A 27,267-nucleotide genomic window follows, 5' to 3' on the forward strand; every position below is an offset into this window, starting at 1 on the left:
TGCAATGTTAATACACACCCACTTAGAATTAACTGCAGGGAACTACTAACAGTCAAAAGACCTGACTATTTCCAACAAGGTATGTAGGGAAACAGAGTAGACAAATTGCCGGAAGTATGTGCATGTCCAATGTTCCAACACTGAGTTTAATAAAAGAAAAATCTGAAAAGGAAATACTACCTCCCTCCAAACTCCCTGTCACTGCTACATACCTTGATTCTTGCTTTTTCTATAAATTCAAGAGGGGCTTTCCCAAACTCAAGTCCAGATCCAATCCAGGGAATCCAGCCCTGGATGCACGGGGGTCCAAGCAAATTCTTCAACCGAGAGAATAAGAAAAGAACACAGCTTCCCAGAACGGCGATTGCTATTGGTGAGAATAACTCCATAGTGCCCATTTTCCAGAATCAACAGATGTTTGAAAACGTCCTTCTCCAGGGGAATCTCCTAGTCTCCCGCCGACTGAGGAAAATGCGCCCAGTCTTGCAAACTCTGAGCCGAGAAACTTTTTAAACAAATTCTCTTGCGTAACTGTGGTTCCTTTGCCCCGCCCCAGTTTTTGTGTGACTTTTGCATTGTGGCTATCTTCCACCTTCCCACGGCTTTCAAATTGTGAGAAAGAAAAAAAAAAAAAAAAATCTTTGATTTGAACTGGGCTGGGCTGGGCTGGGCTGGGCTGGGCTGGGCTGGGCTGGGACCGAGTAGGCGGGAACACATCCTGAGGCGGCGGAGCTCAAGTAAACTAGCTGTTTGCAGCGGGCGCCTAGCTACCAGCCAATCAGAGAAGTCGCTGAGTCCCCAAGAACTACATTTCCCAGAAGCCTCTTGGATGCGGCTTTGTTTTTCAGCACCTGAGGCCGTCCGACCCGTCCAGCTACCAGGCGGGCGGCGCCTTTGCGGAGCGTAATAGAGGCACATGGTCCTGACCTGACCTCTCTCCGGCTGAAAAGGGGCGGCGCCGGCAGGGTGGCAGGTTCCCAGGCGACCAGCGGTGCCCAGTGGTCCTGACCTGCTGCTGAATGCCTATCGCCGAGGAGGAGAAGCTGCTGCCGCTCACGCAGAGATGGCCCCGGACGAGCAAGTTCCTACTGTCCGGCTGCGCCGCAACCGTGGCCGAGCTAGGTACCGGCCGCCCCCGCCTCGGCCTCCCCAGCGAGTGGCTGCGGCATCGTGCTGGGGGAGGGATGGGCGGGCAGCCTCACTCCAGGCTGGAGTGCATCTTCAGAGGTTGGACCCTCGCAAGGATGTGGTCAGGTGCCCAGTAGGCCAGCTTCGGGAGGAGCGTGGATTGGAGGTGTCCAGGGTCCTTGTCTTCCCATCCCCAGGGATGTTGTCTTATGCCTGAGTGAGTACTCTTGGGCTCTTCATGAGCCCTATACCTCTCTAGGAAACATTTCCCCTTTCGTAAGGATGACCTTTATAGAACCATAATCCATTTGTTCACAGTTTTTTGGTTTGTTTGTTTGTTTGTTTTTTTTCCATCCTCCCTGGGATTTTTTTTTTTTTTTTTTTTTTTTTTTTTTTTTTTTTTTTTGGTTTGTAGTCTTATGCTGCCTCTGAAGTCTTTTAAGATTTGAGTTGGGGGAAGGGGGACGGTGAGTCCTACCTTGAGGGACTTCAATTGTTAACCATTCCTCTGGAACATTTGTTTAATGTCAATCAGCCACATCACTTCTCTGAGCCTATACCGTTAAGGGGAACTCTGAGAAGTAATTTTTATATGTGCTAAATGCAAGGTAAGGGCAGCTTTTCATTGCAGCATTATTCCAGTTGATGCAGTAGTGGGTCCTGGATATACAGTTGCAAAGACCCCAGTGTGGCCTTCTTCCAGGCTCAGTGGGGTGGCGGGTGGGGGGTGGCACATGCAGAGAAAGACATTTACAGCTGCTGCCTGTTGCAGAGAAGCTATTTCTGTGTATCACAAGAACATTATAGGGGGGAAAAAAAAAAACAAACAGATCCATCTGCCTAAGTGAGTCCAAAGAAACAAACAACAACAAATAAATAAGTAAATAAACAGACCACCTAGAGTGAATTTCAGTACCATGGCATGAGCAAAGGGTGGGGGTTTTGTTTTTGTTTTTGTTTTTCAGGAAGGGGGCAGGGAGGTTTTGAGTACAACCTGTGGTCTCTGTGAAGCTCTTTGAGAGTACCCTTACATTTTCTTGTCCATTAAAAAAAGAAAGAAAGAAAAAGGAAAGTGTCTCTGGTGCATTAGTCATTTGAAAATGTTACCCAACCGTCTCTAGCAGAGCTTTACTTATTTTTATGCCTAGCGTAGCCAGCACACTACCTATTACTTTGCCCTTTAGACTCTTCCCTTCTTGCCTTTGGCCCATCTATTTGTCTTCTTTCTAATCAAAGCTAACAGAACTTTTTTTTCCCTTAATCATTGATTTTCCTAAATAAAATTCACCAGCTTCTAAAGACATCTAAAACGAGTCAGCCGAGTAATGAGCTACATTAGTGGTTTGATGGCTCCCTGAAAGCTCAGTGGCTTGTCCAGAAACGGTCCTGTGAAATGTGTTGGCGAGAAACGGGTGAAAAATAGGGATGGAAGGCCAAGGGATCAAAGTTAGTTGGTAAAGGGGAGTACACACTGATTCAGCACGAATGCCTCAGCCACAAGGTAGCCAAAGGGAAAAAGAAGGAAGAAAACATGTGTTCTGAGAAGCAGCATTTGTACTGAGGTAGAGGCTCTTGCCTCTTCATACTTTGCTCAGTTTCATGTGTTGATAAGACACTTTTTAAGGGGTGTGTGTGTGTGTGTGTATACCACTGGAAACTTTTTAAGACTCCAAATATATGCAAGATAAGATAACATCTTAGGGACATTATTGGTTAGATACCAACTGTTCCAGAACCTAATGGAAAGATGTAACACATCCCCCTCCCCGCCCCCTCTCCTGTCTTTGGAAAGGTATTCATGGATCAGGCTGCGGTCACTGAAAATCTTTATGTACTCTAAGCGATGTTCATGAGCTTGACCCCATATCCTTCTTAAGAGTTCTTCAGGGTATTGTGTGTACGAAGTGTATTATGGACCAGGTAGCTAGAATAGGCTTTCAGATCAAGATAAACTGTCTCTAATTCAACATATAAGCAAATTTTCCAGTTAACTAAAGTTGCGACTTACAAAGAACTCATGAATAGGCCACGTATAAAACGTATCCGTTCAGAAGTTGCCTCAGTTTGAAGGACATTGCCACCCCTGTATACAGAAGATGTTCCAACCTCATTGCATCTTCTCCATCTCAAACATCAGTCCTGTGATTCATTCTCGGGGAAGAAGAACCTATAAAAATCATAGAATTCCACTTTAAATTTGTTCTAAATTTGTATTAGATCTCAAATGATAGTGGCTATGGTCAAGGAGACAGAACGGGGATACTTGAAGCTGTTTGTCATTGGGAAAACTAAAGTGGGTTTGAGATTAAATTTTTTATAAAAAAGAGATTAAGGGTTGTCCTGCTTTTGTGGGATTATTTTGTTTTGCCTTTGTATCTGGGGATGCTTTGGGGCAGGGAATCTTAGATTTGGGAAGGCGTGAGATTGTACTTTCTAAATCAACCTATGAGGTCAGGGTGTGTGGGGATGGGTTTGGAAGTGTGTGTTTTCCGCAGGTTCCCTAGCCGAGGCTGCCATATTCTCCTACTTCAGAGTCTCCAAATCTTGGGGGAATGCTAATCCTCTGATTTTAGAGGGTTTTTTGTTGGTTTGTCTGAATGTTTTGGGGTTTCCTCCCCTTCGTCTGTTTTCTATTTCATTAGCAACCTTTCCCCTCGATCTCACAAAAACCCGACTCCAGATGCAAGGAGAAGCCGCCCTTGCTAGGTTGGGAGATGGCGCAGTGGACTCTGCCCCTTACAGGGGCATGGTGCGCACGGCCCTGGGGATTGTTCAGGAGGAAGGCTTCCTAAAGCTGTGGCAAGGAGTGACGCCCGCCATTTACAGACACGTAGGTATTTATCTTGATTCTAGCTGGTAAGTTTGTTATGGGTTCTGTATTCTTTGCTTTTCTCTTCAGCTGGATGCAAAATCCAGCAGAGACATCATTCCTCCTCCATCCCCAACTGATACAATGAATCAGTAGAAGAAAATCTTTTCAAGTGTTATTAAGGAGTTACTGCCCTAAATTTTGAGACTAGTATATGGAAGTATTTAACTTCCATGTGGTGCAATGCCCTATGAATTGTCCAGGAGATCCTTGAGACAGGCTGGCAAGTGGTCTAGTGGGAAATGGTAAGCAGCAGATAACATGGAAAGTGACAGAAGAAGACAACTGGTCTCAACTTCTGACCTCGGCACATGCACATGTAGCTATGTGCATGCATAACTACACACTAATATGATTCTGCACACATGCGAGCATATCTGCACGCCATCCTCACTGCACGCGCACATATCCATGAAAAGAGAAAGATAATTCACTGAGAGTCATCACTTAATACATCCTGATATAAAGGGAGTTATAACTGCTTCTACTAAGCTGTATGTTTGCAAAGTTTCCCTGTAAGTTCTTTAATGGTATAAGACAGACAGACATGAATGACTTACACCCTTTCCCCTTATTTAGAAACCTTAAACACAGTGAAAATTAAAGTTTGTTTGAAATGTAAAGTTCTGAATGAGCGTTCAGCTAAATATTTTCACAGTCTTTGAAAGTTAGAATATATTTATCTTTGCCCTGTACATCAAAGACCAACTAGGCTGATACAACAGAGGGCAAAGAGTTTTGTTTCATCCAGCTGTGGCACTAGACCGTATCGGCGATGGTGTGGTAGAGGACCACGGGTGAACTTGCCTTTGCCTCTGTTCCCAGGAGAACTACTTCTGTGGGTGATTAGTGGTCACTGTCACAGAGGAAAACCTTTCTAGCCGTGCTTCCAAAGAAGCGCTCACAGGAATGGGTGTCGTGGCTATGTCAGCTTTATAGAGAGGAAACCATGAAGTTGGTTCCAGAGGGACACTGAGATAAGTGTGGCTCTCTGCCCCTCCACCTCCAAGCTGTTTCCTTGGCCCAGAGAGCATCAGTTCTAATGATGTTCAGGTTTGCAATTATTAGCATTCCACTCTGTGAGTAAGTTAGCACATGAGTGTTAAGAGTCGGAGTTATGTACACAAACTTACACTATTTTTGCAGTTTGTATTTTTTTTTTTTTTGAGATACCAAGTCAAACTGCCTGAAATATCAAGCAAATCTCTTGCATGGGCACCATGGATTGATGTTAACGATGCCGTCTTATACCTTTTAAAGCATTTCTCTTTTGGACCCCGTTCTTGTGCTGTGCTTTGACTTCTCATTTGTATTAGCCAGTTTGTTGTTCTTCAGCTAAGATCTTTCTTATGTGCTTTAAGCCTGAAAGAGAAGAACTGTTCATGGATTCTCCAGAGCAATCACATATGCTCATTCAAAGAGATATCCTCTGTACCCCAAGCTCCAGGGTTTCCTGTTTGAGTTAAAAATCAACACACAGAGCTATTTTGTAAGGTTGTTTTTAAGACAAACATTTAATCAAGGCTTATTTATAGTTTCAGAGGTTTAGTCCATTATTGGCAGAGCAGGAAGCATAGCAGCATGCAGGCAGACATAGAGAAGGTGCTGGGAATTCTACTTCTTGATCTGCAGGCAGCAGAAAGAGACTGCCATACTAGGTCCACTTTGGGCATAGGAGACCTCAAAGCCCACCTCCACAGTGACACAAGTCCTCCAACAAGGCCACACCTTCTAATAGTGCCACTCCCTATAGGCCAAAGCATTCAAACCCATGAGTCTGTGGGGGCCATTCCTATTCAAACCACCACAATGGCGGTTCTCATGAAGGGAAACAGAAGACAATTGTAGCTCTCTTCTTCCCTAGCCTCACTTCAAGCTCCATTGAATAACTAAGAGACCATGAAAGCCTCAAGTTTTATGTAAGTTAATAATTGGACTCAAACGAAACCCTGTCTCGAAAAACCAAAAAAAAATAAAAATAAAAGAAAAAATTTGGACCAAAGATAGTGAATTAATATATGTCATAAATAAATAAATAAGCACTCAGAACCTGCGTGGAGAAGCTCTGAAGGGAAGATAAAAATCTAATTGCTAGCTGGGCAGTGGTGGTGCATGCTTTTAATCCCAGCACTTGGGAGGCAGAGGCAGGCAGATTTCTGAGTTCGAGGCCAGTCTGGTCTACAGAGTGAGTTCCAGGACAGCCAGGGCTACACAGAGAAACCCTGTCTCGAATCCCCCACCCTCCCAAAAAAAGAAAAAAAAAATCTAATTGCTAAAGAATTTGATAGCTGCTGTGTCCAAACATTCAGTGTGGGACCAGGATACTGAGAGAAAGATCCAAGAGCAACTTTCTGAAAAACATACTTAGTCCTAAAAGAGGAAGAGGTTCTAATCAAAGCCGAGAAGGGGGCACTGTTCTAAAGTGATAAGGCATGGAATAAGGATTCCTCCTTTGGAAGATAGATGAGGTCAGGTCAGAAAGTTACTTCCTTCGACAAGGGATTGAGTTTCTGTCTCCATGGTCTGTTTCACACAGTGTACTCTGGAGGTCGGATGGTCACCTATGAACATCTACGGGAAGTCGTGTTTGGCAAAAGTGAAGATAAGCATTATCCCCTCTGGTAAGTTTAATTTTGAAAACAAAATGCTGTGACCCCAAAGGCTTTAAGGTTTATTGATTATAATATATCATATTATATCACATGTAAAATTATTCATTTCTACTAAAATTGCTTCTGGTAACAGACTTAATAAAATAATAGAAATTCAAATAAGGGAGAGTTCTTTTCATATTGTATGTAAACACCATAGAAGTATATATGTGCATTGTTCACATATGTTAGTTATTTAGTAGTTTTATCTTAACAAATTCAAAGGGTGGGGGGGAGGGTACATGGCTATAACTCCAGCCCTTGAGAAGTGGAGGCAGGAAGATAATTTTGAGGCCAGCCTCTGTTACATGCACCCTGTGCCAAAAGCAAATATTAATAATGAAAATAATTCTATTCAAGTATCTTCGGTTGGGGCTTCCTTTTTCTAATGCCATTGTCTTATTTAGCTTTCTATTATGGTGTTAAGATATCATGACTAGGGCTGGTGAGATGGCTCAGTGGGTAAGAGCACCCGACTGCTCTTCCGAAGGTCCAGAGTTCTAATCCCAGCAACCACATGGTGGCTCACAACCATCCGTAACGCCTCTTCTGGAGTGTCTGAAGACAGCTACAGTGTACTTACATGTAATAAATAAATAAATCTTTAAAAAAAAAAAGATATCATGACTAGAAGTGACTCGTGGAGGGAAGGGTTTTCTCACTACAGTTCTAGTCCATCACAGAGAAGGACTCAAAGCCAGGGAAGGAACTCAAAGTAGGAACCTGGAGGTAGGAACTGAAGCAGAGGCTACAGCATAAGGCTGCTTACTCTTGCTCAACATGACCACTTGCCCAGGGGTGGCACTACTCACTGTGGGATGGGCCCTCTCAGAACATCAGATATTCATCAAGAAAATGCCCCTCAGGCTTGCCTATGGGCCAATCTGATGGGAGGCATGTTTTCAGTGGAGGATCCCAGTTCTCGATGACTCTAGCACGTGTCAAGTTGATATAAGACTAGCCAATGCATGGCTTCTATTATAGCTAGTCTAGATAGATAGATACATAGATACATAGAAACATAGATAGATAGATAGATAGATAGATAGATAGATAGATAGATAGATAATGAATATATAAAGTAACACACTAAATCACCACATTATCGTATACTTTTGGGATTATAATCAAAAGACACCAGTCTTAGTTACACAAATGCTTTGGTTAGTTCAAGGCACTGCACATCTGATAAAACACTTTAAACTCTTACATCTTAACACATTACCCAGGTGCCTCTTATTTGGTTACCATTCATCACAAAATATTTCGTTTTCTGAATGAAAATATATTCTCTCAGAAAATGTCACCCAAGAATAAACAAACCAGCACCTCTCTCTAGGGTGCCTAGAGTCGAGCTAACTGTGATTAATTCCTGTTTTGTTTCTGCTTTTTTTTTTTCCTTTTTTCTTTTTCTGGTTCTGGTTTTTATCTTATTAGAAACTTTTGTGTGGTTTTTAAAGCCTGTGTCTAGGAAGTAAACCATTTTTTACTCCCATTTTTTATTAGTCCTAATTAATAAATCCCTAACAGTGAAGTTTGCCACCTTCTACACTGGGCAGCTTACTGTTTTCAGTCAATGGGTTATTACTTGAAATTTCTGTAAGGAAAAAAAAATAGCTGGAAGTGAATTTCACAGTTCTGTAAAGGATAGCAGACTTCCTACGGGAACTTGTTTTGTGTTGTTTGGACGCTTTTTGTAACAGAAAGAAGACACCGTAAAGAAGATGCAGTGTGTCAGATCTGCCCAAGTATGCTTAGCAAATGGTTTTATGTTCGAAGCATCGCTTGCATTCCCCAAAGTTCAGGTTGTCACTTAGGTTTTGTTTGTTTGTTTGTTTTTGTTTCTTTCTATTGTGTTTCTTTTTTCCATTTTTATATTCTTTTTCTTTCTTTTGTTTTTAGGTTGTAAATGTAGAAGTTTGGAAAAGAGCGTTAACAGTTGTGGGATTTGAACCCATACGCTAATGTCCTCCATTCCCGAGATGTAAGAATAATGAATGCATTTGATGTACTGTAGGCCAAACTGAGTTGTCCTGGTTGCTTAGGTATCTCTGATCCCCCATGACTCACTTCCTTAACTTCCTGGACATTGCGCTCTTTGGCTGCATCCTTTGGCCCTCTTTTGTCTTTCCTTCTTACATGGGCAGTGAAGTTAGTATCTAAGGGCCTAGGCAAGGACTGAACCATAGCCACAGGTGTTTCCCAAGGGAGGGCCCCATGCTGGGAGAAGAGCTGTTTTATCCTTGAATGATGAGGAGTTTGGTTCTCTTTTCTCTGTATGTGTTCTCCCACCTGTGTGTGTTCTCCCACCCGTGTAGCCTTGACAGCCCCTACAGGCTGAGATCAAAATCAACATGTATAGAGCTGACCGCTCAAGTTCTGGTTGTCTCTGTGACTCTCTTAGCACTAACCTGTGGTTGATGCCAATGGCTTATATTTCCACCACGGCACTGCTTATTAAAACCACAGTAGCAAGCCAAAGATGTGGCGGCAGCTGCCAAGCCAGATGACTTGAATTAATCTTAGGGACTTAAATGCTAGAAAGAGAGAACTGATTCTCAGGAGTTATCTAGTTGTTTTCTGATTCTCATTTTCTCTCTTTCCCTCCCTCTCCTCCCCTCCCTCCTTCCCTCTGTCCCTGTGTGTCTGTCTGTCTGTCCATGTGTATGTATGTATCTCTATGTGTGTCTATTTCTTTCCCTCTCCCTCTCTCTCAAACAAACACACTCAAAATATTTTTTTGAAAGAACCACAGTAGCTTTATACCATCAGAATGGCTGTGGCAGCCTGTTGGTCTAGCCCTGTGTGTTTTTCTTCCTTTTGAAAAGCTCTGAGCTTTGAAGTTGGAGATGGGCTTGAGTCCCTTTCTGCTCCGTAAGTGAGTGCAATGGACCAACTGCCTCTCATTCTCTACTTTCAGGTCTCTCTACTGCAGAAGCAATGCCCACCTTTAGGCTTGTTTCTGTAGGACTGGATGAGATGATGGACAAGTGTCTGCTGATTTATAACAGAACTGTAGAGAGTGGTCCATAGGTGCTGGAGTTAAGAGCACTTCCTGTTCTTCTAGAGGACCAGAGTTCAGTTCTCAGCATCCCTGTTGTGCAGTTCATACCCACCTGTAACTCCAGCTCCAAGGGATCTGGTGCCTTCTTCTAGCCTCTCGTGTGCTACGTGTGCACTCTGCAGGCACGTGTGCGTGCACGGGCGCACACATAAAGAAAAATATGTTTAAAATATTTCATCACAAATATGCATCTGGCACCATTAAAGCAACTTTAAAAACACAAATAGCAGCCTGGAAAAATAAGGAAAAGGTGTTGTTTAGAGACACAGTTCCCAACAGAAATATAAATATTCATTACACACATGCAGAAGGAGCAGCAGCACTGGCAAACGGGAGCGTAATTCAAACTCCCTTTGAACTGACGTGAAATGTCACATAATAGACCGTTTACAACACAGACTTGCCTAAAATGTGGTCTGGAGATGTAGCTCCATACTTTTATGGCCCTGCTCACCGTTGGCTGAGGGTAGAGACGCTTCAGCCTACAAAATGGAGAGAGAATGCTGTCAAGCCTGTCATTTGGAAAACCCGTGTAGTCGCGGGGTTAAAATTATGCTTTTCCAGCCTCTGCTTCCTTGGCTGATAGTATCTCTGCTGTTCCCTTTGTTACCCTGCAGGGAGATTCTGGCTGCAGAGAAATAGTCTGTGCAGACATCTGCACTTTTGAAGCCATTTTCCTTTCCTTTGGATTCAGATGGGAGGTTGTCAGATTTTCCCTTTAGGTCCTAGAGATCCCTGGACCTGCCCACCAGTAAACAGTCAAACTGCCTTTCTCTCCTTTGTGTTGGTCCTTTATCTTTAACCTTCTACCCAGGGCCTGTAAAGTGTGGTGTGGTTCCCTTACACAGTCTGTGAAAACAAGTGGCACTTGGTTAAAAAAAAGAAAAAAAAAAAAAAAGAAACAAAACTTATCTCCTTTTGCAACTAGGAAATCGGTCATTGGAGGGATGATGGCTGGTGTCATCGGACAGTTTTTAGCCAACCCCACTGACCTCGTGAAGGTCCAGATGCAAATGGAAGGGAAACGCAGACTGGAAGGGAAACCCTTGAGGTGAGTCGCTCAGGAAACAGATGCCTTTCCCCGTTTTCAGCCACCTGTTTCTTGGACATTTATCTGATACACTCACACGTTTGCAATACAGTCTTCACTAAAGGAAATAACGCTAACCCTTTTCCTTTGAAGTTACATTTGTGAAGAGGTGAGAGCACCCAAATTGTCCTTGTGCACAATGATGTGTTGGGCATCTGACACATCTGTGTCAGACAAACTATATGTGTTGATAATTCTTTGGTCCTCCTCCTAATAAAAGACAGTTAAGCTAGTCCCCTGTTCCACGCTGAGGTAAAGAATTTAGGAAGTAGGGCATTGCCATTCTAGCCTGTAATCTCAGCACATGGAGGCTGGGCAGAGTTGCAGAGAGTATGAGGCCAACCTGGAGTACATAGTGAACTCAAGGCTCGCCTGGTCTATAAGTGATACTGTGTTTCAAAAGGAGAGGAAGAGAGAGAGAGAGAGAGAGAGAGAGAGAGAAACAGCATGTGACTGTGGATCCTGGGACCATAAGCACCACCACCTACACAGACAAAGCACAGAGCAATTGTGCATGTCAAAATAGTAGTACATTGTCCTTTGGTGAGATTCTGAGACAGCAATGCCTACATAAAAGCCATTCAGCTAACAAGTGAAAAGCAGGGAATTCCAGTCCAGATCCTTGGAGGCCTCATAAGCCTCAAATTCAGTTTTGGTTTTCACCTGCATACAGAAGTTAAGAGTGAAATCAAGATAGGATGGTAATTTTCACAAAGATTATATTATTTAATTTTAAGAATTCTCAGATTGTCTTTTCTATGTTCTAACCTAAAACATCATCTTGCTTATGAGATAAGAGATTCTTAATTTTCTGTTTATTATTATGTGATGTATATGGGTGTTTTGCCTTCATGTGAATCTGTGCACCACATATGGAGGGAGACAGAAAAGGGCATTGGATCCCTGACACTGGAGTTAGAGACTGTTGTGAGCTGTCAAGTGGGTGCTAGAAATTGAACCCACTGGACCTCTGGAAGAGCAGCCCGTGGTCTTAAGCACTGAGCCATCTCTCCAATCCAAAGTGTTGGGAGAGTATGTGAGAGTCAGTGTTTGCTGGATTTGAGTTTCTTTGTTTTGTGACGCTAAGGACCAAGCCTGGGGTCTTGGGCATGTTAGAGAAGAGATCTACCGCTGAGCTACACTCCTGGCCCCAAGTCAGCGGCTTTTTAGTATTGTTTGAATATATGTGTATATATTATAAATATATATGGTCCCTGTATCACCAATAAAATGAAGGCTAACAACTCTTGCTTCTTTCTATAATTAATGTGAGAGTTAGTGATATAAAAATATCAAAAGTGTCTGGGTCTAGTGACTGATTATGGGATGGATCCCCGAGTCGGGTAGTCTCTGGATGGTCCATCCTTTTGTCTTAGCTCCAAACTTTGTCTCTGTAACTCCTTCCATGGGTGGTTTGTTCCCTATTCTAAGGAGGAATGAAGTATCCACACTTTGGTTCTTCTTGATTTTCTTGTGTTTTGCAAATATGCCAGCAAGATTTTGCTGAAAGGACCCTGATATAGCTATCTCGAGTGAGGCTATGCTAGTGCCTGGCAAATACAGAAGTGGATGCTCACAGTCATCTATAGGATGGAACACAGGGCCCCAAGTGGAGGAGCTAGAGGAAGTACCCAAGGAGCTGAAGGGGTCTGCAACCCTATAGGTGGAACAACAATATGAACTAACCAGTACCTCCAGAGCTTGTGTCTCTAGCTGCATATGTAGAAGAAGATGGCCTAGTCGGTCATCACTGGGAAGAGAGGCTCCTTGGTCTTACAAACTTTATATGCCCAGGTACAGGGGAATGCCAGGGCCAAGAAGTGGGAGTGAGTGGTTAGGGGAGCAGGGCGGGGGGGGGGGGCGCGGGGTATAGGGAACTTTCGGGATAGCATTTGAAATGTAAATAAAGAAAATATCTAATAAAACAAAAAACAAACAAACAAAAAAAAACCCCAAAAGTGGTAGTTTGATCATTTTACCAGACAAAGAAGAAAAAAATCATGACAGAATTTATGGTGCTGCCCATTAAAAAAAAAAATGTTTAAATCATGTCAGGCATAGCAGTACACACCTGTAATTCTAGTAGTCCAGAGGTCGAGGCAAGAGATTTACAAGTTTGAGGCCGGCCTGTGCTAACTAACAAGACTGAAGACTAGAAAAGAAAAGGAGAAAGAATGAAGACAGGAAGGAAAATGGCTAGAGAGATGCTTCAGCAGCTAGGAGCATTGGCTGCTCCTGTAGAAGGCCCACACTCAAGGTCCATTCCCATGTGATGGCTCACAGCCACCTGTCCCTCCATTTCCAGCAGAATCCAGTGCCCACTTCTGGCCTCCATAGGCCCCAGGCGTGTGCTGCTCTTACCTACACGCAGACAAACTGCTCATACACATAAAATAAAGAGACCACTTTTTAAGGAGAAATGTTTGAACCATTTCAACAACAAATTATTCAGTTATCTGGAAATGAGATTTTTATAACCTCTTAATTTCTAATGATTCTGAATAAATAGTATTTCATTCCTAATTGTATCAGTTGACTTTTGTTAGCCTGTACAGATCTGTCCATGAGACCTGGGATCCGAGAACCTTAAAGAATGGGACAGACTATAGTCTAAAGCTGTAGACAGCCTTACTTCAGTGTCAGTATACTTTTACATACGACTGTAACAAAGAAAGCAGTGATCCAAGGGCGGTCTTTTGAGTTTAGAAAACATGTAGATAAATGCCAGTAAACTCATACTACAGATCAACAGAGCAGCCCTGCCCCCAGAACTTTCTCAGGACAGATCCGTTTAAGCACAATGGCCTGTCACTTGCCCTAGATTGTATCTGGGGAAGCATGATGGCAGAGCAGATGGCCACGCCCAGATTCAGAGTACACGAAGGACAGCATCCAGCAGATCCTTCCACCAGACTGGCTTCTAGAGCTGTGTTCCAACACCCAACGAGAATCAGTGTGTCTTATGAGTTGAATGCAAAGATTTTTTGCCACAGGCACAAAATCCCGTCCAAGAACAACGCAGGGAACATGACTTGCCTGAGCAGTGCCTCCCTCACTGCTCACTCCCCAAGACACTGTATTCCATGCGTCCGGCATTCCTGTGACCGTGTTTCGAATGTATCTGTAGTGAGAATTTTGGTTTTTTCAAAAACACAGAAATGCTATATGAATATATATTTTTATATTAATCCCAGGTGTGGGATATGGGGCTGCTTTGAACTGTCCTCCGGAGCTGACTGTGATTTTCCTCATGCTCTAGCAGGGTCATGATTTTGCCAGCTTCAGATAGTTTTTTGTTGTTGTTGTTGTTGTTTTGTTTTTTTTTGCCAGCCTGTAACATTTGGAATTCTGGGGACTTTACAGAGGATATATACCAGGCTAGAGCTGGGGTTGAAGGGTTGGGTTGACCAGTTGATGGTTAGATGAAGTACGTTTGTTGCAGTTTGTCAAGTAGTCCTGCATAAAGAGAGAAGAAATTAGATACCCTGACAACAAAGATCAAACTTGCCCCAAGGAACTCAACGCCCATCAGCAGCAGGAAGTAGTCTAATGGTATCATTGCTCCCTTCCCCCTCTATCCTTTTATTTTTTTTTCTCCTTCCCAGTGTTAGGGCATTGAAAAGGAAGAATAAGTAAAGAATAAAAGAAAAAAAGAACCACAAAGTAGCCAAAGGTCCTGTTACAAGTATCACCTGAAGGTGAAACTTGCACATCTGCCTTCCAAACACAAGACTACATAGAATAACATGTCTTTGCGATTTTTCTTAGATTCCGTGGAGTACATCATGCATTTGCAAAAATCTTGGCTGAAGGAGGAATCCGCGGGCTTTGGACAGGCTGGATACCCAATATTCAGAGAGCAGCGCTTGTGAACATGGGAGGTAACACAGCTTCTTGAGTGTCTAAGCCATAATCTCCGGGTTATGAGCACTGGCATCAGGGTCTATGGAAGGTATTGTTTTATTTTTCAGTAACACAAACCAGCGATGGTAACTGGCACATCTTCACCTCAGTCAGTGATGTATGAAAAGGACCAAAGACAGGAAAACTGTTCCCATAAAGAGAAAAGAAAGTCATTTCTGAGGCCTCCTACCCCAGTCCAGATGACAGTCACTCTGCCCACACGCCCAGCTCTCTCCCCGCCCGAGGCTCTGCCCCTGTTCTGTTGGGAATGTTCCTGATCAGCACGGGCTGTGGCCTGGAAATGGGAGCATCCCTCCCACAATGCATCTCTGTCATTCACTTCTCAGTTTTAACTGCTAATTCCTTTTTTAAATGCAATAACCATAAAGTTTCAATCGGTCAGCTATACATCAAAGAACCTAGAAAAGATTAAAACCCCCCTTTTTTTTTTGGAAGGCTGAGCTGGAAGGAACCTGAGTTCAAGGCCAGCCTGAATCATAGTTATACCTATGTCAAAATTAAGTCGTGTCAGACAAATGTTCTTATTTAGGAAATGCTATTAATACAGCTTGTTATGCTAACTATTATATAGGCGGGAAAACATTTTAAAATTATGTGTTGACAGATACCTTTACTGAGAAGTTACATATAGCAGTCCCTAAGAAGAGACACTATTTTATGTATATATGTCTAATTTTATAACTTTGAACTCTAAAATGTATAAACATTTCATAACATCAAGAGGCCACTCCACTGCTAGACAGATAGGCCTTGTGGTTGGCAGAGTCTATGTTTTGGACATATAGTGGGTACGTCTACTTCATGGTTACTGTTCTGCCAGCCATGTGTATTTATTTGCCAAAATGAACGTGAACTCTTCATGAGAATTAGCATGTAGGAAAGGTTTACAAGTAACAGAGAACGGTAAAGAAGCAGCTTGCCCTTTTTGATAAGAATACAGAATTTGTGGTGAAGAAGTGAAAGATGTGTCCCTGACTTCCTGGCTTTGCACCTCTGAGAATGGTCATTTCATGTGCATACGTACAGCGTCCTTGAAATGTAGCTGGTAAAACTACCAACTCCTTCCTTCTTCTGGCATCATCTTAAGCCCACCCCCTACACCCACTCACAAATACCTGCTACTTCAGTATCCCCGCAGTGACCTTCCAACAGGCCACATCATCAGACTCCCAGCTTGACCTCTGCTACAGCCGTCCGACGGGCTTCTTCCCCCATCCTCAGAGTTGTACAGCCGCACAGCTATCCAGAGATTTATCTAAATCACCGAGCCAACATGCTGTGCGTGTCCTTACCACTTTCTGTTGGCCTCTCATTAGGTAACAAAGTGGAAATTCTGCAATATGATGTAGGATGCTTTAGAACTTGCCACGTGCAGTTCATCTCATCTGCCAGAAGGAGCGCAAGGGAAAGTCCAGAGCTGAGAGGCCACGCCCCCAAGAGGCCATGCTCTGAGAGAGACTGCGCCCGCCCGACACTTACAAAGCTGCTCCTTACCTCTCTGCTTGCTGTCTCATCCTGTCTTGCGATTAGTTTTCATCTACGCATCCCTTTAATACAAAGCTAAGCCATTGTCTCAGCCCATGTACTGTTCCTAAACCTCTCTCAGGCCCTCCCCATAGTTGGAGCTGACCTTGTTAGATGTCCTTTACTGCCCTGAGTTCTCTGAGGTCATTACTGTCCTTGGCCTCAGTATCCCCGAAGTGACCTTCCAACAGGCCACATCATCAGACTCCCAGCTTGACCTCCTAGGTATCCTTGCCTACCTAGGAGCCCCTGAAGGCAATGGCTGCAGTTTGTTTGACTCATCTTTTCTCCACTGTCTTTCATGCTGACTCATCATATGCTCAGGGCTTAGTCAGTGAAGGAATCCTTTCTAAGAGGGAAGATTTGATGCTTGGGAATGAATACTTAACATTTTTGAGAGTTCCAGGTCACTTAAATGCGGATCTGTTTTCTTTGTCACATCATGTACATCTGCTGTGTCTCACTGGTAACTAATTCCCCACCCCCACCCCCACCCCCAGGAAACCCTCGTGAGTGTAGTGCCTCAATGTGTTCCTTCAAGGTTTTCTCAGAGCCTCAACTCACCCAAGTCCCAGTTGCTTTCTCAGGGTCTTCCTTTGGCTGTCTCTAGAGTATCAATCACTTCGAACGTGTCTACACCAAACTTCATTAGTACACCACTTATATCTCCACTCTCTGTTGTCTCAAAATACCCAACAGTCAGTCCGTTTGTTACATGGGTATGGATTTTGTCCTTCCATGTTCCTTGTGTCAATTAGCCACTGAGTGCAGTTAATTCTGCTTTATGGTCACAGCTTGGTTCCTATATGACTTGTTGCATCCTCTGTAGCCACTAGACCCCCTCCTCTGTGGTCCCTTCCTAGGCACTGCATAACCATTTTGTCCCACTGTCCCTGAACTGGCTTTACAAAGGTGACCACCCTTTGTAAAAACAAAACAAGACATAAAAAACTGTCTATTTCCATCTCTATCTCAAAAATAACAGCTCTTCCCTTTAAATTGTTTACCCTTGTCTCTGCCTTTCCTTCTCTGTATTCAATCTGTTGGCTATTTCCTGCTAGTTCTGCTTTCAGAATTTATCCAGAAGCCGAGCAGGGCTCCACAATATCCTGACCAAGCCAGCATCATCTCTTATTGGGATTAGCATGATGGTCTCATATCTTGTCACCTGGTCTTCCTGCAGTCTGACCTCTGACCCTCTCCTGAGTCACCTGGGCCAGCGCAGGCTTGCCGTTCTCCTGTCTCCCTTGTGTGCTCAGCTGCACCGGCCTCAGCCTTTTGCAGAGTCACTCACCACCCAAGCTGGCTCCTGCCTCACAGGCAATGCTTTCCTTTCATCAAGAGCGCTTTCTCTCTGCTCTCCAAGTGCTTATTTCTTCGTACTTCCTTTGGGCCACTGGTGTCATTTTAGCAAGAGACCTTTCCATTTCACCCAAACTTTAAAGTCCATCCCCTCGTCTCTTCTTCTGCATCCCTTCCCTTTTGCTGTTGGGCTGCAGAATACTTACTGAAACCCCACTGACATCCTGCAGTCTGCTTGTTTGTTTGGCTTGTTGCATCTGCCACCAGGGAGCAGAATACAATTCTGGACTCCTCCCCCAAATTCTACAAAAGCATCAGTCATGTCTCATCTCTACCCTCTGACATGCCTGTCCATTCTCACCGTTCACTTGCCTATACTTCAGCGTGGATTATCTTCATAAAACCCCAGCACTGTGTATACCTCTCCTTTTTAAAAACCTTTCAGTAGCTTCTTATTGGCCTTAGAAAATTATATAACAAGCTGAATGTAAAACAGCAGTCCAGATCTGTTGATTATAACTGTCAGGGTCTTGACTGAATCTGACTTAAGCTCAGAGAAATTTCTCAGTCCAAAGACCCACATTCCAGAGGGTAACACAAGCCTAGCTCGATACAATGAGTTCCTATTTCTTTCCTACCCTTTGTAGCTTTGTCTGCCTCTGCTTACAAGCAAAAACAGTGTCTTCCATTCTGGCACACATTCCAGTCCGCTCCCAAGCCTGGCATAATTTTGACACAGACATTCACTGTTGAGTGAATGAATAGCCAACCCTTTCTCCTTCGCCAGATTTAACCACGTACGACACAGTGAAACATTACCTGGTATTGAACACACCGCTTGAAGACAATATTTCCACCCACGGCTTATCCAGGTAGGCGACTGTTTAGCCCCTTTTTAGTTTCTCTGTTTCCTGTTCATGTTTAGGATTTAATTTTATTTTTAATCATGTGTATACATTTGAGTCTCTGTGCAGGCCTATGCCTGTGAGCACAGGTGGCCCCTGAGGCCTGAAGAGCTTGGATCCCCTTGAGCTAGAGTGACAGGTTTTGGGAACCACACTCAGTCCTCTGCAAGAGCAGCAAAGAGCTCTTAACCCCTGTGCCATCTCTTTGGACATATCTGGCCTTGTCTTGAATTGTTGTCATAAACTCTAACCTTGAGGACCTTTGGGCAAGAATGTCAAGCCATAGCGAGGTGTCGTGCTATGTTCTTGGAGGGTCATCTTCTTCAAGTTTGTGTCAATTAAAATGTGGAAGAGACAGAAAAAAAAAAATCACAGCCCATTTCAGATTAAACTCAAACATTCAGACTTGATGGGACTGCCCCGGGGGGTGGGGTGGGGGCCAGTTTCTGACTACGGTCTCTTTAACTCAATTCAGCAGATATGTGTGGCCTTCTAGGCTGATTTTCCAGGTCTCCATCGTGCAGTGGCTCTGCCCAGGGCACCCCTGACTGGTAGAACTGGAATGTGTGAGAGTGGTGAACAGGAAATAAGGTGATAAAGGAGTCGGTAGCTTCAGGGCTCAAAGGACAGAAAACAACAACAAAAACACCAGCAAAGCCAAGGGAGGGAACACAGAGGAAAGAGATCAGACATGAGGGTTTGAGGGAATTCGGCTCTTCTGCTGTTCTTTGACATATCCTTTCAACCCCTCCATTACCATGGGTAGCATTTAGGTGTCTGCCGCCCTTCACATCACAGAGATGTTTTGCCTGGCTCCTGATCTTGTTTCTAAATCCTAAAAAAAAAAAATTCTTTAATCCCCCTATGCTACTGAGGTGACCCTCAGATATATGACATAATATTAATATTCTCAATTGATGGTATTAAATAAAGATGCACACTCCCTACCCCCAAGAATTTTTTTTTTTTTTTGGACATGCTACTCTTTGTCCTTGTAACACTGCCTCCAGATCTGTGCTGACAGGTGACCCAGTCACCCCCAGTGCTTGTCCCTACCTGCCTGCCACTCAATTAACACCTATTACATTTGCCTATTTTAATTTGTTTCCTGGCACTGGTCACTACCTGAAGCTATCTAATTTTTCTCAGCCTCTCCCTGAATAGCGTAGATGCCTCCAGAACAGGATCTTCTTAGACATTTATTATTTCTAGTCTTGTTGTTATTGGTAGTGGTGGTGGTAGTGGTGTGTGTGTGTGAGAGAGAGAGAGAGAGAGAGAGAGAGAGAGACAGAGACAGAGACAGAGAGACAGAGAAAGGGAGACAGAGACAGAGAGAGACGGGGGGGGGGGGAGAATCTGCCATGTGATTGTATGTGTGCACACCACAGCATGCATGTGGAGGTTAGAGGACAGCTTTCAGGAATTAGCTCTCTCCTTCCACCATGGGTTCTGGGGACTGAAATCATGACCCAGGCCATCAAGCTTGTTGACAAGCGCCTTTCTTCCCACGCTGTCTCAAATGAGAGACTCTTATCTCCTGTTCCCTACATAAAGGAAGCCTGGCAGCAGGGGGGGTACATATCTGTTGACTGGCCATGCTTTAAAGTTTTTTCCTCTACTGAACTAAGCATTAATTTTAATATCAAAGAACATTTAATGCTCCTTTCTTTTTAAATATGAAATGCTTTTCTTTTAGAATTTGGAAGCTGTTGAATATTCTCTTTAAATTTTATGTATTTGTATCTACAGTTTGTGTTCTGGACTTGTGGCTTCTATTCTGGGAACACCAGCTGATGTCATCAAAAGCCGAATAATGAACCAACCCCGAGACAAACAAGGAAGGTCGGTAAAGCCCTTAGTGCCCACATGCTGGCGTGGCTGCAGCAGTGTTGGTGATTAAAAGATGCTGTCTTCCAAAGGTCTATGTGATTGAGATGTATTCCTGTTTTCCTCTTCAGCAAGGCAATTGTTCCTGTGAAATTACTTTCTTTGTCTGATGTAAATATACTAAGCTTTTGGGGAATTGAGCTAACAGCCGTATTGTTTAGACACAAAGTAGTTATTGTGACTTTATTGTTCTCAAAGCATTCTGAAAGCTTTGAAATGCTCTACTGAGAATTTGCAGACCACTCTGTTCAGAGCGTGTGCCTTTCAGGTAACAGAATTCGATGTGGTATAAAATAGTGCTCTTCGGAAGAAGTCTTGTGGAATGAACTCCAGAGAGGACAGAGGGGGTGATGGGAAAAAAGAGTCGACAGGAAATGCCTGTGATAAACTGAAGATACGTCGGTCTTATGTCAATGGAGCACCGATATGGAAAGTGTTTAGCTCAGAATAGTGCTCTGTAGATGGCTCTATTTACATCTCTGTTTACAGAGGGAATGTGACAAGGGTCTCTTTCTCCTTCCAGAGGACTTTTGTATAAGTCATCAACCGACTGCTTGATCCAGGCTGTTCAAGGGGAAGGCTTCCTGAGCCTGTATAAAGGCTTTCTACCCTCGTGGCTGAGAATGGTAAAGATGGGGGAGGTTCTGTTTCTTCCTTTACTTTTGTTTTCTTTGTATTTCAGTTACTTGTCCTTTGCAGATAGTTTTCATTCTCAGCTCTGATGTGTGGAATGGCCTTGCCTGCACAAGAGGCCCATTCATCCTTCCCTTTTAAAATATTTATTATAGGGTTGTTGTTGTTTTTTTTTTTTTACTTTTTCTTTTAACCTTTCCTTAGAATCTTGTTTCCTTCCTTGACAAACTAAGGCTAAGTGACCCTGTCACCTTTATTAATAAACAGGTTGATAATCTATTACATACATAGATAAAGACAGATTTTTTTTAAGTGATATAAAGCCTTAGCCTTAGCTAAAACAACCTGGGTTGGGATGGATATAGAGATTTCAGAATTTCTAGGAAATGTTGCTGCTTCAGAACTTGTTTTGACAACGGAGTTATACAGGTGTGATTACCACAGAGACTCCACTTTAAAAGAGCTCCATAACCCGCTATGCTTCTGCCATTTACTCCAGTGTACTAAACAGAGTTAGTGATGTGGTAGCTGTAATTCATAGCACAGTTCTTTTGTAAGTGCTTATACTTGAAAATGTGGATGAGTTACGGGGCTAGACAATCAAAAATCAACACTCACAGAGAGACAGAGAGAGAGAGAGAGAGAGAGAGAGAGAGAGAGAGAGAGAGAGAGACTTGAGTGCATGCCCTGTAGAGTAGACTTAACTTTGAATAAGAAACTATAAATGTTGGCTGTCACAGGAAGACTTTGTAGGGCTTTGGAGATACACAGCAATAGGTACAGGTACAATCTACACTGGGCAATTCCGAAGGCCTCTCCCTAGGAGAGACTTGAAGACTGAATAGGGCTTGCCCAAGCAAAATGGTAAGAAAAAGTTCTTTGGAGATGGGTGAGAGTGTTCTGAGAGCCCAAGGGCAGGGGAGTATGGAAAACAGAACTGGCCAGTATGCAGAGAACAAGGGGAAAAGCAAGGCAGAGAGGCTCAAAGCAGACAGACGGGGTGAACCATGCATACTCGGATGTGCTGTGGCTTGGCCAATTCTGCACTTCTAGATTATTCTGTATTACCTGTGTTGAGAAAAAGGCCTGGAGTGATCAGTGAAACATAGTGGTGGTACAGAGAGAAGTCTGGCAGTGAGGGAAGAGGATACCCTTTCATAGGTCTTCCGGACATAGAAGCCTGACTGGATGAGGGTAGCTGAGTGGCCAGAGAAGATAAGGGGAAGAAAAACCAGGACCTGGGCAATTATTGCTGCCAGTAGTTTGTCCAGATGGGCATCATTTGCAGGGCAAGAAATGTAGATTCAATACATACAATTTTCGATACAGAATGTTTGGGGTACCTATTAGACATCTGAATAGATAAATACACAGAAGACTGTCTTAATGCCAGAATTAGATCAATATCAGAATCTAACATGGGGGAAGCAGGGATGGAGATGTAGGGAGTAAGTATAAGAACATACAGACAGGATAGTAGATGGCTAGTAATAATATTAACAGCAAAAGCTCATAGCAACACCTGATACAAAGTGTCAGTCAGCCATCTGTTGCTGTAACCAAATACCCAACACCTGACAAGACAATCTCAAAAAAGACAGAAGGGTTTATTTGATCTTGTGGTTTCTGAGGTTTCAGTCTGTGGTCAGCTGACTCCATGGCTTTTGTAGGCTGATGAGGCAGAACATCCTGGCAGTAGCATGTGGCCAGGAAATGGAGAGCTCCTTACAGGAAGGGGCCAGAGACAGGTGCACTCTTCAAAGGCTTCCCCCACACACCCTGTCCAGGAAGTAGAGAGTTCTTTTCAGGAAGGAGACAGGGATAGATGTGCCCTGCAAAGACTCCTGCCACTCATTGTGTCCCTGGGTGAAGGAGATGGATTAGTGGATAAGCATCATCAAGCAGGCAGCATCGAGGTGTGTGTTACTGTCCTGTTGGTTGCTGCTATACATGATTGAACCCTGGCATCTGCCTCATAAGAACCTGCAGGTACCCGGCTAGCTTCACTGGAACTTATAATTATATCTGGTATATTCACACTGCACAACACATTTGATAAATTATGCAGATACCTGGTACCTCCAGGCCAGCATGTTCTTCAGAAGTTCAAGCCCGATGTGGGCCCAAGTCAGCTTTAGAAAGTCTCTTGCTAAACATCACAGCCGGAGGAACTTTTTTGTAAACTTAAAAGTTAAGACTAGCACACCAAGAAGGCTTTTGAATAGCCAGCTCTGCAGAAACAGAAATGAGAAAGGCCTGCAGTAGGCTTGAGACAAACCTGAGGCAGCACCGTGGGGCCAGATGCACTTGGACACAATAATGACACAATCTTATGAAAAGCAAAACTGACAACCACGTCCTTAGAGCAGGATGTGGGACCCCAGCTCCATGGTCCCTCTGTAGTTGCCTCCTTGACTGATCCATCCTGATGACACAGGGAGGTGGCACATTCACAACTTTGTGCTTCTTATCTTAGCTGTGTGTGTGTGTGTACAGATCAGCCAACTGCTTCGTAGTACATTCTTAGCCTGTCAGTGAAACATGTTCAGGATTTAGCAACGAAGACATGCATTCCTTTACAAACACAGCAGATCCAGTTTCTATTCAAACTAGTTAAGCCGAAATCCTCTCTAGTCACTGATCAGAACCAAAATAGAGAGGGATTCAATCCAAGCATTCTTTCTCCGGTAATCCCTACTTCCTAGTGTTCATGACTCCTTTCAGACCACACCCTTCCTAGTTCCTGTGGGTAGACACATTCAGATTAAGGTCAAGCCATTCTGAGCTGGGGGCTCCTTTTTCTCTTCCATGGGAATTTGTTTATACAGATTGCAAGACATTTAGGACTGAGATTTTTATGACCCAACCATTGAAGACTTATCTGTATCTTCCTCACATCTTAAGTATTTAATTAGACAGCAGCTTAGTACAGAAGTTAAGGCATCCCAGGTTGTAGCCTTTTAGCAGAAATGATCAGTAGAAAGAGCAGTGGGGTCTAGTTCCACACCGTGCCAGTGGGCAGCTGACTAAGTAAGGCCCAGCATCCTCATCTGTAAAATGGAGATAAGATCTGTTTGGTCTGTGTGTGTGTGTGTGTGTGTGTGTGTGTGTGTGTGTGTGTGTATGTGTGTGTGTGTGTGTGTGTTTTCCATTGCAAGTTGTTCTTAGGGAAATCTGTGATCAATATGACAGGAAAATGCTTTGTAAGTTTCAAGGGGATTTACAAAGGTAAACTATTAGGAAATTTGTGGGGCTTTGTTTTGTTTTGTTTTTACAAGTGAATTGAAAATTACCGTCACTCAAAGATGTCTATGTAGAACATTTATAATTGCTTTGAGATGTGCACTAACCTCTTTGGTTAATCTTTCAGACCCCTTGGTCAATGGTGTTCTGGCTCACTTATGAAAAAATCCGAGAGATGAGCGGAGTCAGTCCATTTTAAGCCCTTAAAGCTAGAGTGCTCATTGTCACTGAACAAGAGCATCTGCGACACACGCCCCTATTCTTTCTACCTCTTTAGGAAGATACTTTACTCCACAGAGACTGCGGTTTGCAGGGGCAGCACTTTCTCTCTCTATGGAATCCCCATGGAGCTCCCTCTGACTCCTCCTTTTACCTAAGAGCAATCTGTCTGGTCCAATCTCTCAAGACCAACCACTGAGACACAGCAAGGCATTTGCTAAAGGATGGGACCCAGGCCACTTTGACCTTGGGCCAAGGAGGTTTGGACGTTGAGCTGCTGATCTGTGCAGAAGCAGCATCTGCCTTAGAGGAGAACCAGAGACAGCCAGCATCCCAGACCTGGATAGACGCCAGCGATGTGGAAGACTGTAGTGCTTAGGAAACACATTTAACCTTTGAGCCAGTCATTTATTGTTGCGGTTTGACAACTCTCGCTTTTCTGTTAGTGGAGTGCACATATTGTAATCTACACAGAGGCAAATGAGAAGTCATGAATAAACATCTTGAGTTTTCTTAGTGCTGAAAGAAGTCGCTTAACCTTTTCCTGCAAGGAGGATGGAAAGATAAAAGAGGCAACTTGAGGTGATGTTGGATTGCAAGGGAAGAGGCCGCTTGATCCTGGGTCTGCTGCCTTGGCCGGTGTGCTCACTGGTTGCCCCTGCTTTATGCATGCTAGAGGCTAGAGATATCCCCTGACAGCCACAGTCTGTCAGTAGGAACAGAACGCTGGCTCTGGAACACATTCCATTACAACCACATTGGTCCATAGCTCTGAGAAGCATACCCAAGGGAACCACAATATACTTGTCTGAGACTGAGCTCTCGGGGTGTTCTTAGGAAGCGCCTCATACGGTCATCAGGTTTTTAGGGATGTTTTGGGAGCAAGCTCACACTCTCTTGTGTCACCCTCTGTATTTCTCTTCTCTGTTACATAGAGGAGAGGGCAGAGAGAGAGGAGAGAGAGAGAGAGAGAGAGAGAGAGAGAGAGAGAGAGAGAGCTAGAGAACTCAGATGCCGTGAAACTTTCAGAAGCCTGAGTGTTAATCATTGTGGGTCTCGCCTATGGTGTGGCAAGTGCTCACCACCTGTGGTTCATGGTAACCTCTCCAGTCTTTGCATCCAGTCCTTTTCTCTCTTTCTAGAAAGGTTTCTCCAGATTCACCTCTACACGCCCGCTCCCCGAGCCTCAGACACAGGGCATTTTAGGATGGATGGCTATAGCTTAGGGGTAACGGCTGGGGATAGGACCAGAAAAACTCCGACCACTCAGGCCCAAGGTAGATCCGAATAGCTGTTCTGATGGGCAGATGCTCCGACACAGAAGCAGCTCCCTCAGTGCTGTACGAATGAGCGGATGAAGAATCACTGCCACTCCCAAGGAGGAAGCACACTTTTAAAGCCCTTTCAATGTGTATAACCATCTCACTTTTCTACTGACAGGAGGTGGAGGTTGATCCCTGTACATCTTCAGGTTACCCACCTTTCTGTTGCATTTGTCAGCCTGCACTTGAGTTGCTAAGTAATACATGTTAGCCTATAGTATGTGCGTAAGCCCCCAAGTGTTCTGCTCCACAAACTAAATCACTTTGGGGAGATTTTGGTTTTTCTATGTTTTCTAATGTTTATGACTAAGTAAAAAAAAATGGAATCAAATAATTACATGCAACCTCAACTATTAAAAAAAAATGGCTCAGCTTCCTTCTTTTGGGGACTGGGACAAGGACACATTGATCCTTGGTTTGGAAACTGAAACCCAGAGAAAGGAGGGTGTTCGTGATGCACAGTGCCAAGGTCCTGAGTGTTATGGGTTTTACAGTAGACCATAATATTCCACACTGACGAGGTACCCAAGCAGACCCCTTACATCGGCTTCGCAGCAGCCCCGTCTCTGATTCTGCGTCGTCTCCGGATTTGTTTTTGTTATTGTTGTTGATGATGTTGTTTCATCTCATACATCATCAGTAAATCTGTGTTGCTCACAGCATAAAGTTTTGCTCAAAGCATCAAGTCCATTACACCGAAATGGACTTGACCACTAAGAGTCATCATCGTCTGGATGCTTGTCCTGTCTCTGACACATAACCCATTTCTCCCATGCTTTATTAGAAAACGCAGCCTCTTTGTGCCCACTTGGTATACGCTAGGTTCTTTTCAAAGTAAACACACGAGAAAACTCCTGTCTGTGACTTTCCTACTGTGTAACTCGGTAGCTGGCGCTCCTCGGACTCTGCAGCTCATTTCCAGGCATTTTTCCTTTTCTTTTTTCTTTTTCTTTTTTGCACTTTTACCTTTTCTTTAGTCAAATACTATTTTTTTTCTTTTTTAAATCTATGCATACTTAGTTATAAATTATGTTCGGACCTTTAAAAGCAAGTTAACAAGTGTATCTGATTAAAGGGATAGCATTTCTTAAGTCTTATTTTAGTTAGAAAAAATAAGGGTTTTTATTTAGTTTGTTTTGTTTTTGTTTTTGACATGTGTGAGTGATTTGCCTGGATGTGTGTCTCTGTACCATTGCATGTGGTTCCTAAAGAGGCCAGAAGAGGGCGTTGGATCTCCTGGAACTAGAGTTACATGGTTGTGAGCTGCCATGTGGGTGCTGGGAATTATACTCAGACCTTCTGGAAGAGCAGCCTGCGTGCGCTCTGAACCACTAGGCCATTTCTCCAGCCCTAGGAATAGCAGCTGTTGTTAAAAAGCTCCAGGCCCTGCTGGGTTATAATTCTTCAGGGTTGAGGACTGGGTAGGTGCTTTGTTTTAATGTGAATCACAGCCTTCATTAATAGCTTTCTTTGGTTGGTTGGTTGTTTATTTATTCATTTGTTTGT

The 27,267-nt window shown here is 43.7% G+C and overlaps 2 protein-coding genes across 7 annotated transcripts in view; one reads left to right on the plus strand and one right to left on the minus strand.

Moving 5' to 3' along the window:
• Cyp39a1 (cytochrome P450 family 39 subfamily A member 1) overlaps positions 1 to 586 on the minus strand; it is a 106,462-nt gene extending 105,876 nt beyond the window's left edge. For 4 of the 5 annotated variants that reach the window (XM_085832894.1, XM_029471578.2, XM_029471579.2 and 1 more), the window contains exon 1: positions 213 to 586. In XM_085832894.1, coding sequence (XP_085689020.1) covers positions 213 to 398 — 186 coding nt within the window. In that variant the 5' untranslated portion in view covers positions 399 to 586. The remainder of the gene's footprint in view (positions 1 to 212) is intronic. The other variant, XM_029471580.2, reaches the window with a different exon arrangement.
• A 271-nt stretch (positions 587 to 857) lies between these two features.
• On the plus strand, positions 858 to 27,267 carry Slc25a27 (solute carrier family 25 member 27). 2 transcript variants are annotated; one of them, XM_021149246.2, is made up of 9 exons: positions 858 to 1,122; positions 3,771 to 3,962; positions 6,534 to 6,618; positions 10,641 to 10,763; positions 14,571 to 14,683; positions 18,340 to 18,424; positions 20,207 to 20,299; positions 20,868 to 20,970; positions 24,348 to 27,260. In XM_021149246.2, the coding sequence occupies exons 1-9, from the start codon at positions 1,020 to 1,022 to the stop codon at positions 24,417 to 24,419; spliced, it is 969 nt and encodes a 322-aa protein (XP_021004905.1). In that variant the 5' UTR covers positions 858 to 1,019; the 3' UTR covers positions 24,420 to 27,260. The 2 variants fall into 2 exon arrangements, with proteins under 2 accessions (XP_021004905.1, XP_085689493.1); XM_085833367.1 differs by having other exon boundaries at positions 1,030 to 1,122; positions 3,809 to 3,962; positions 24,498 to 27,267.

Source organism: Mus caroli, unplaced genomic scaffold, assembly GCF_978045245.1.
Source record: "Mus caroli unplaced genomic scaffold, Mus_caroli_1 scaffold_18, whole genome shotgun sequence".
NCBI classification, from domain to species: domain Eukaryota; kingdom Metazoa; phylum Chordata; class Mammalia; order Rodentia; family Muridae; genus Mus; species Mus caroli.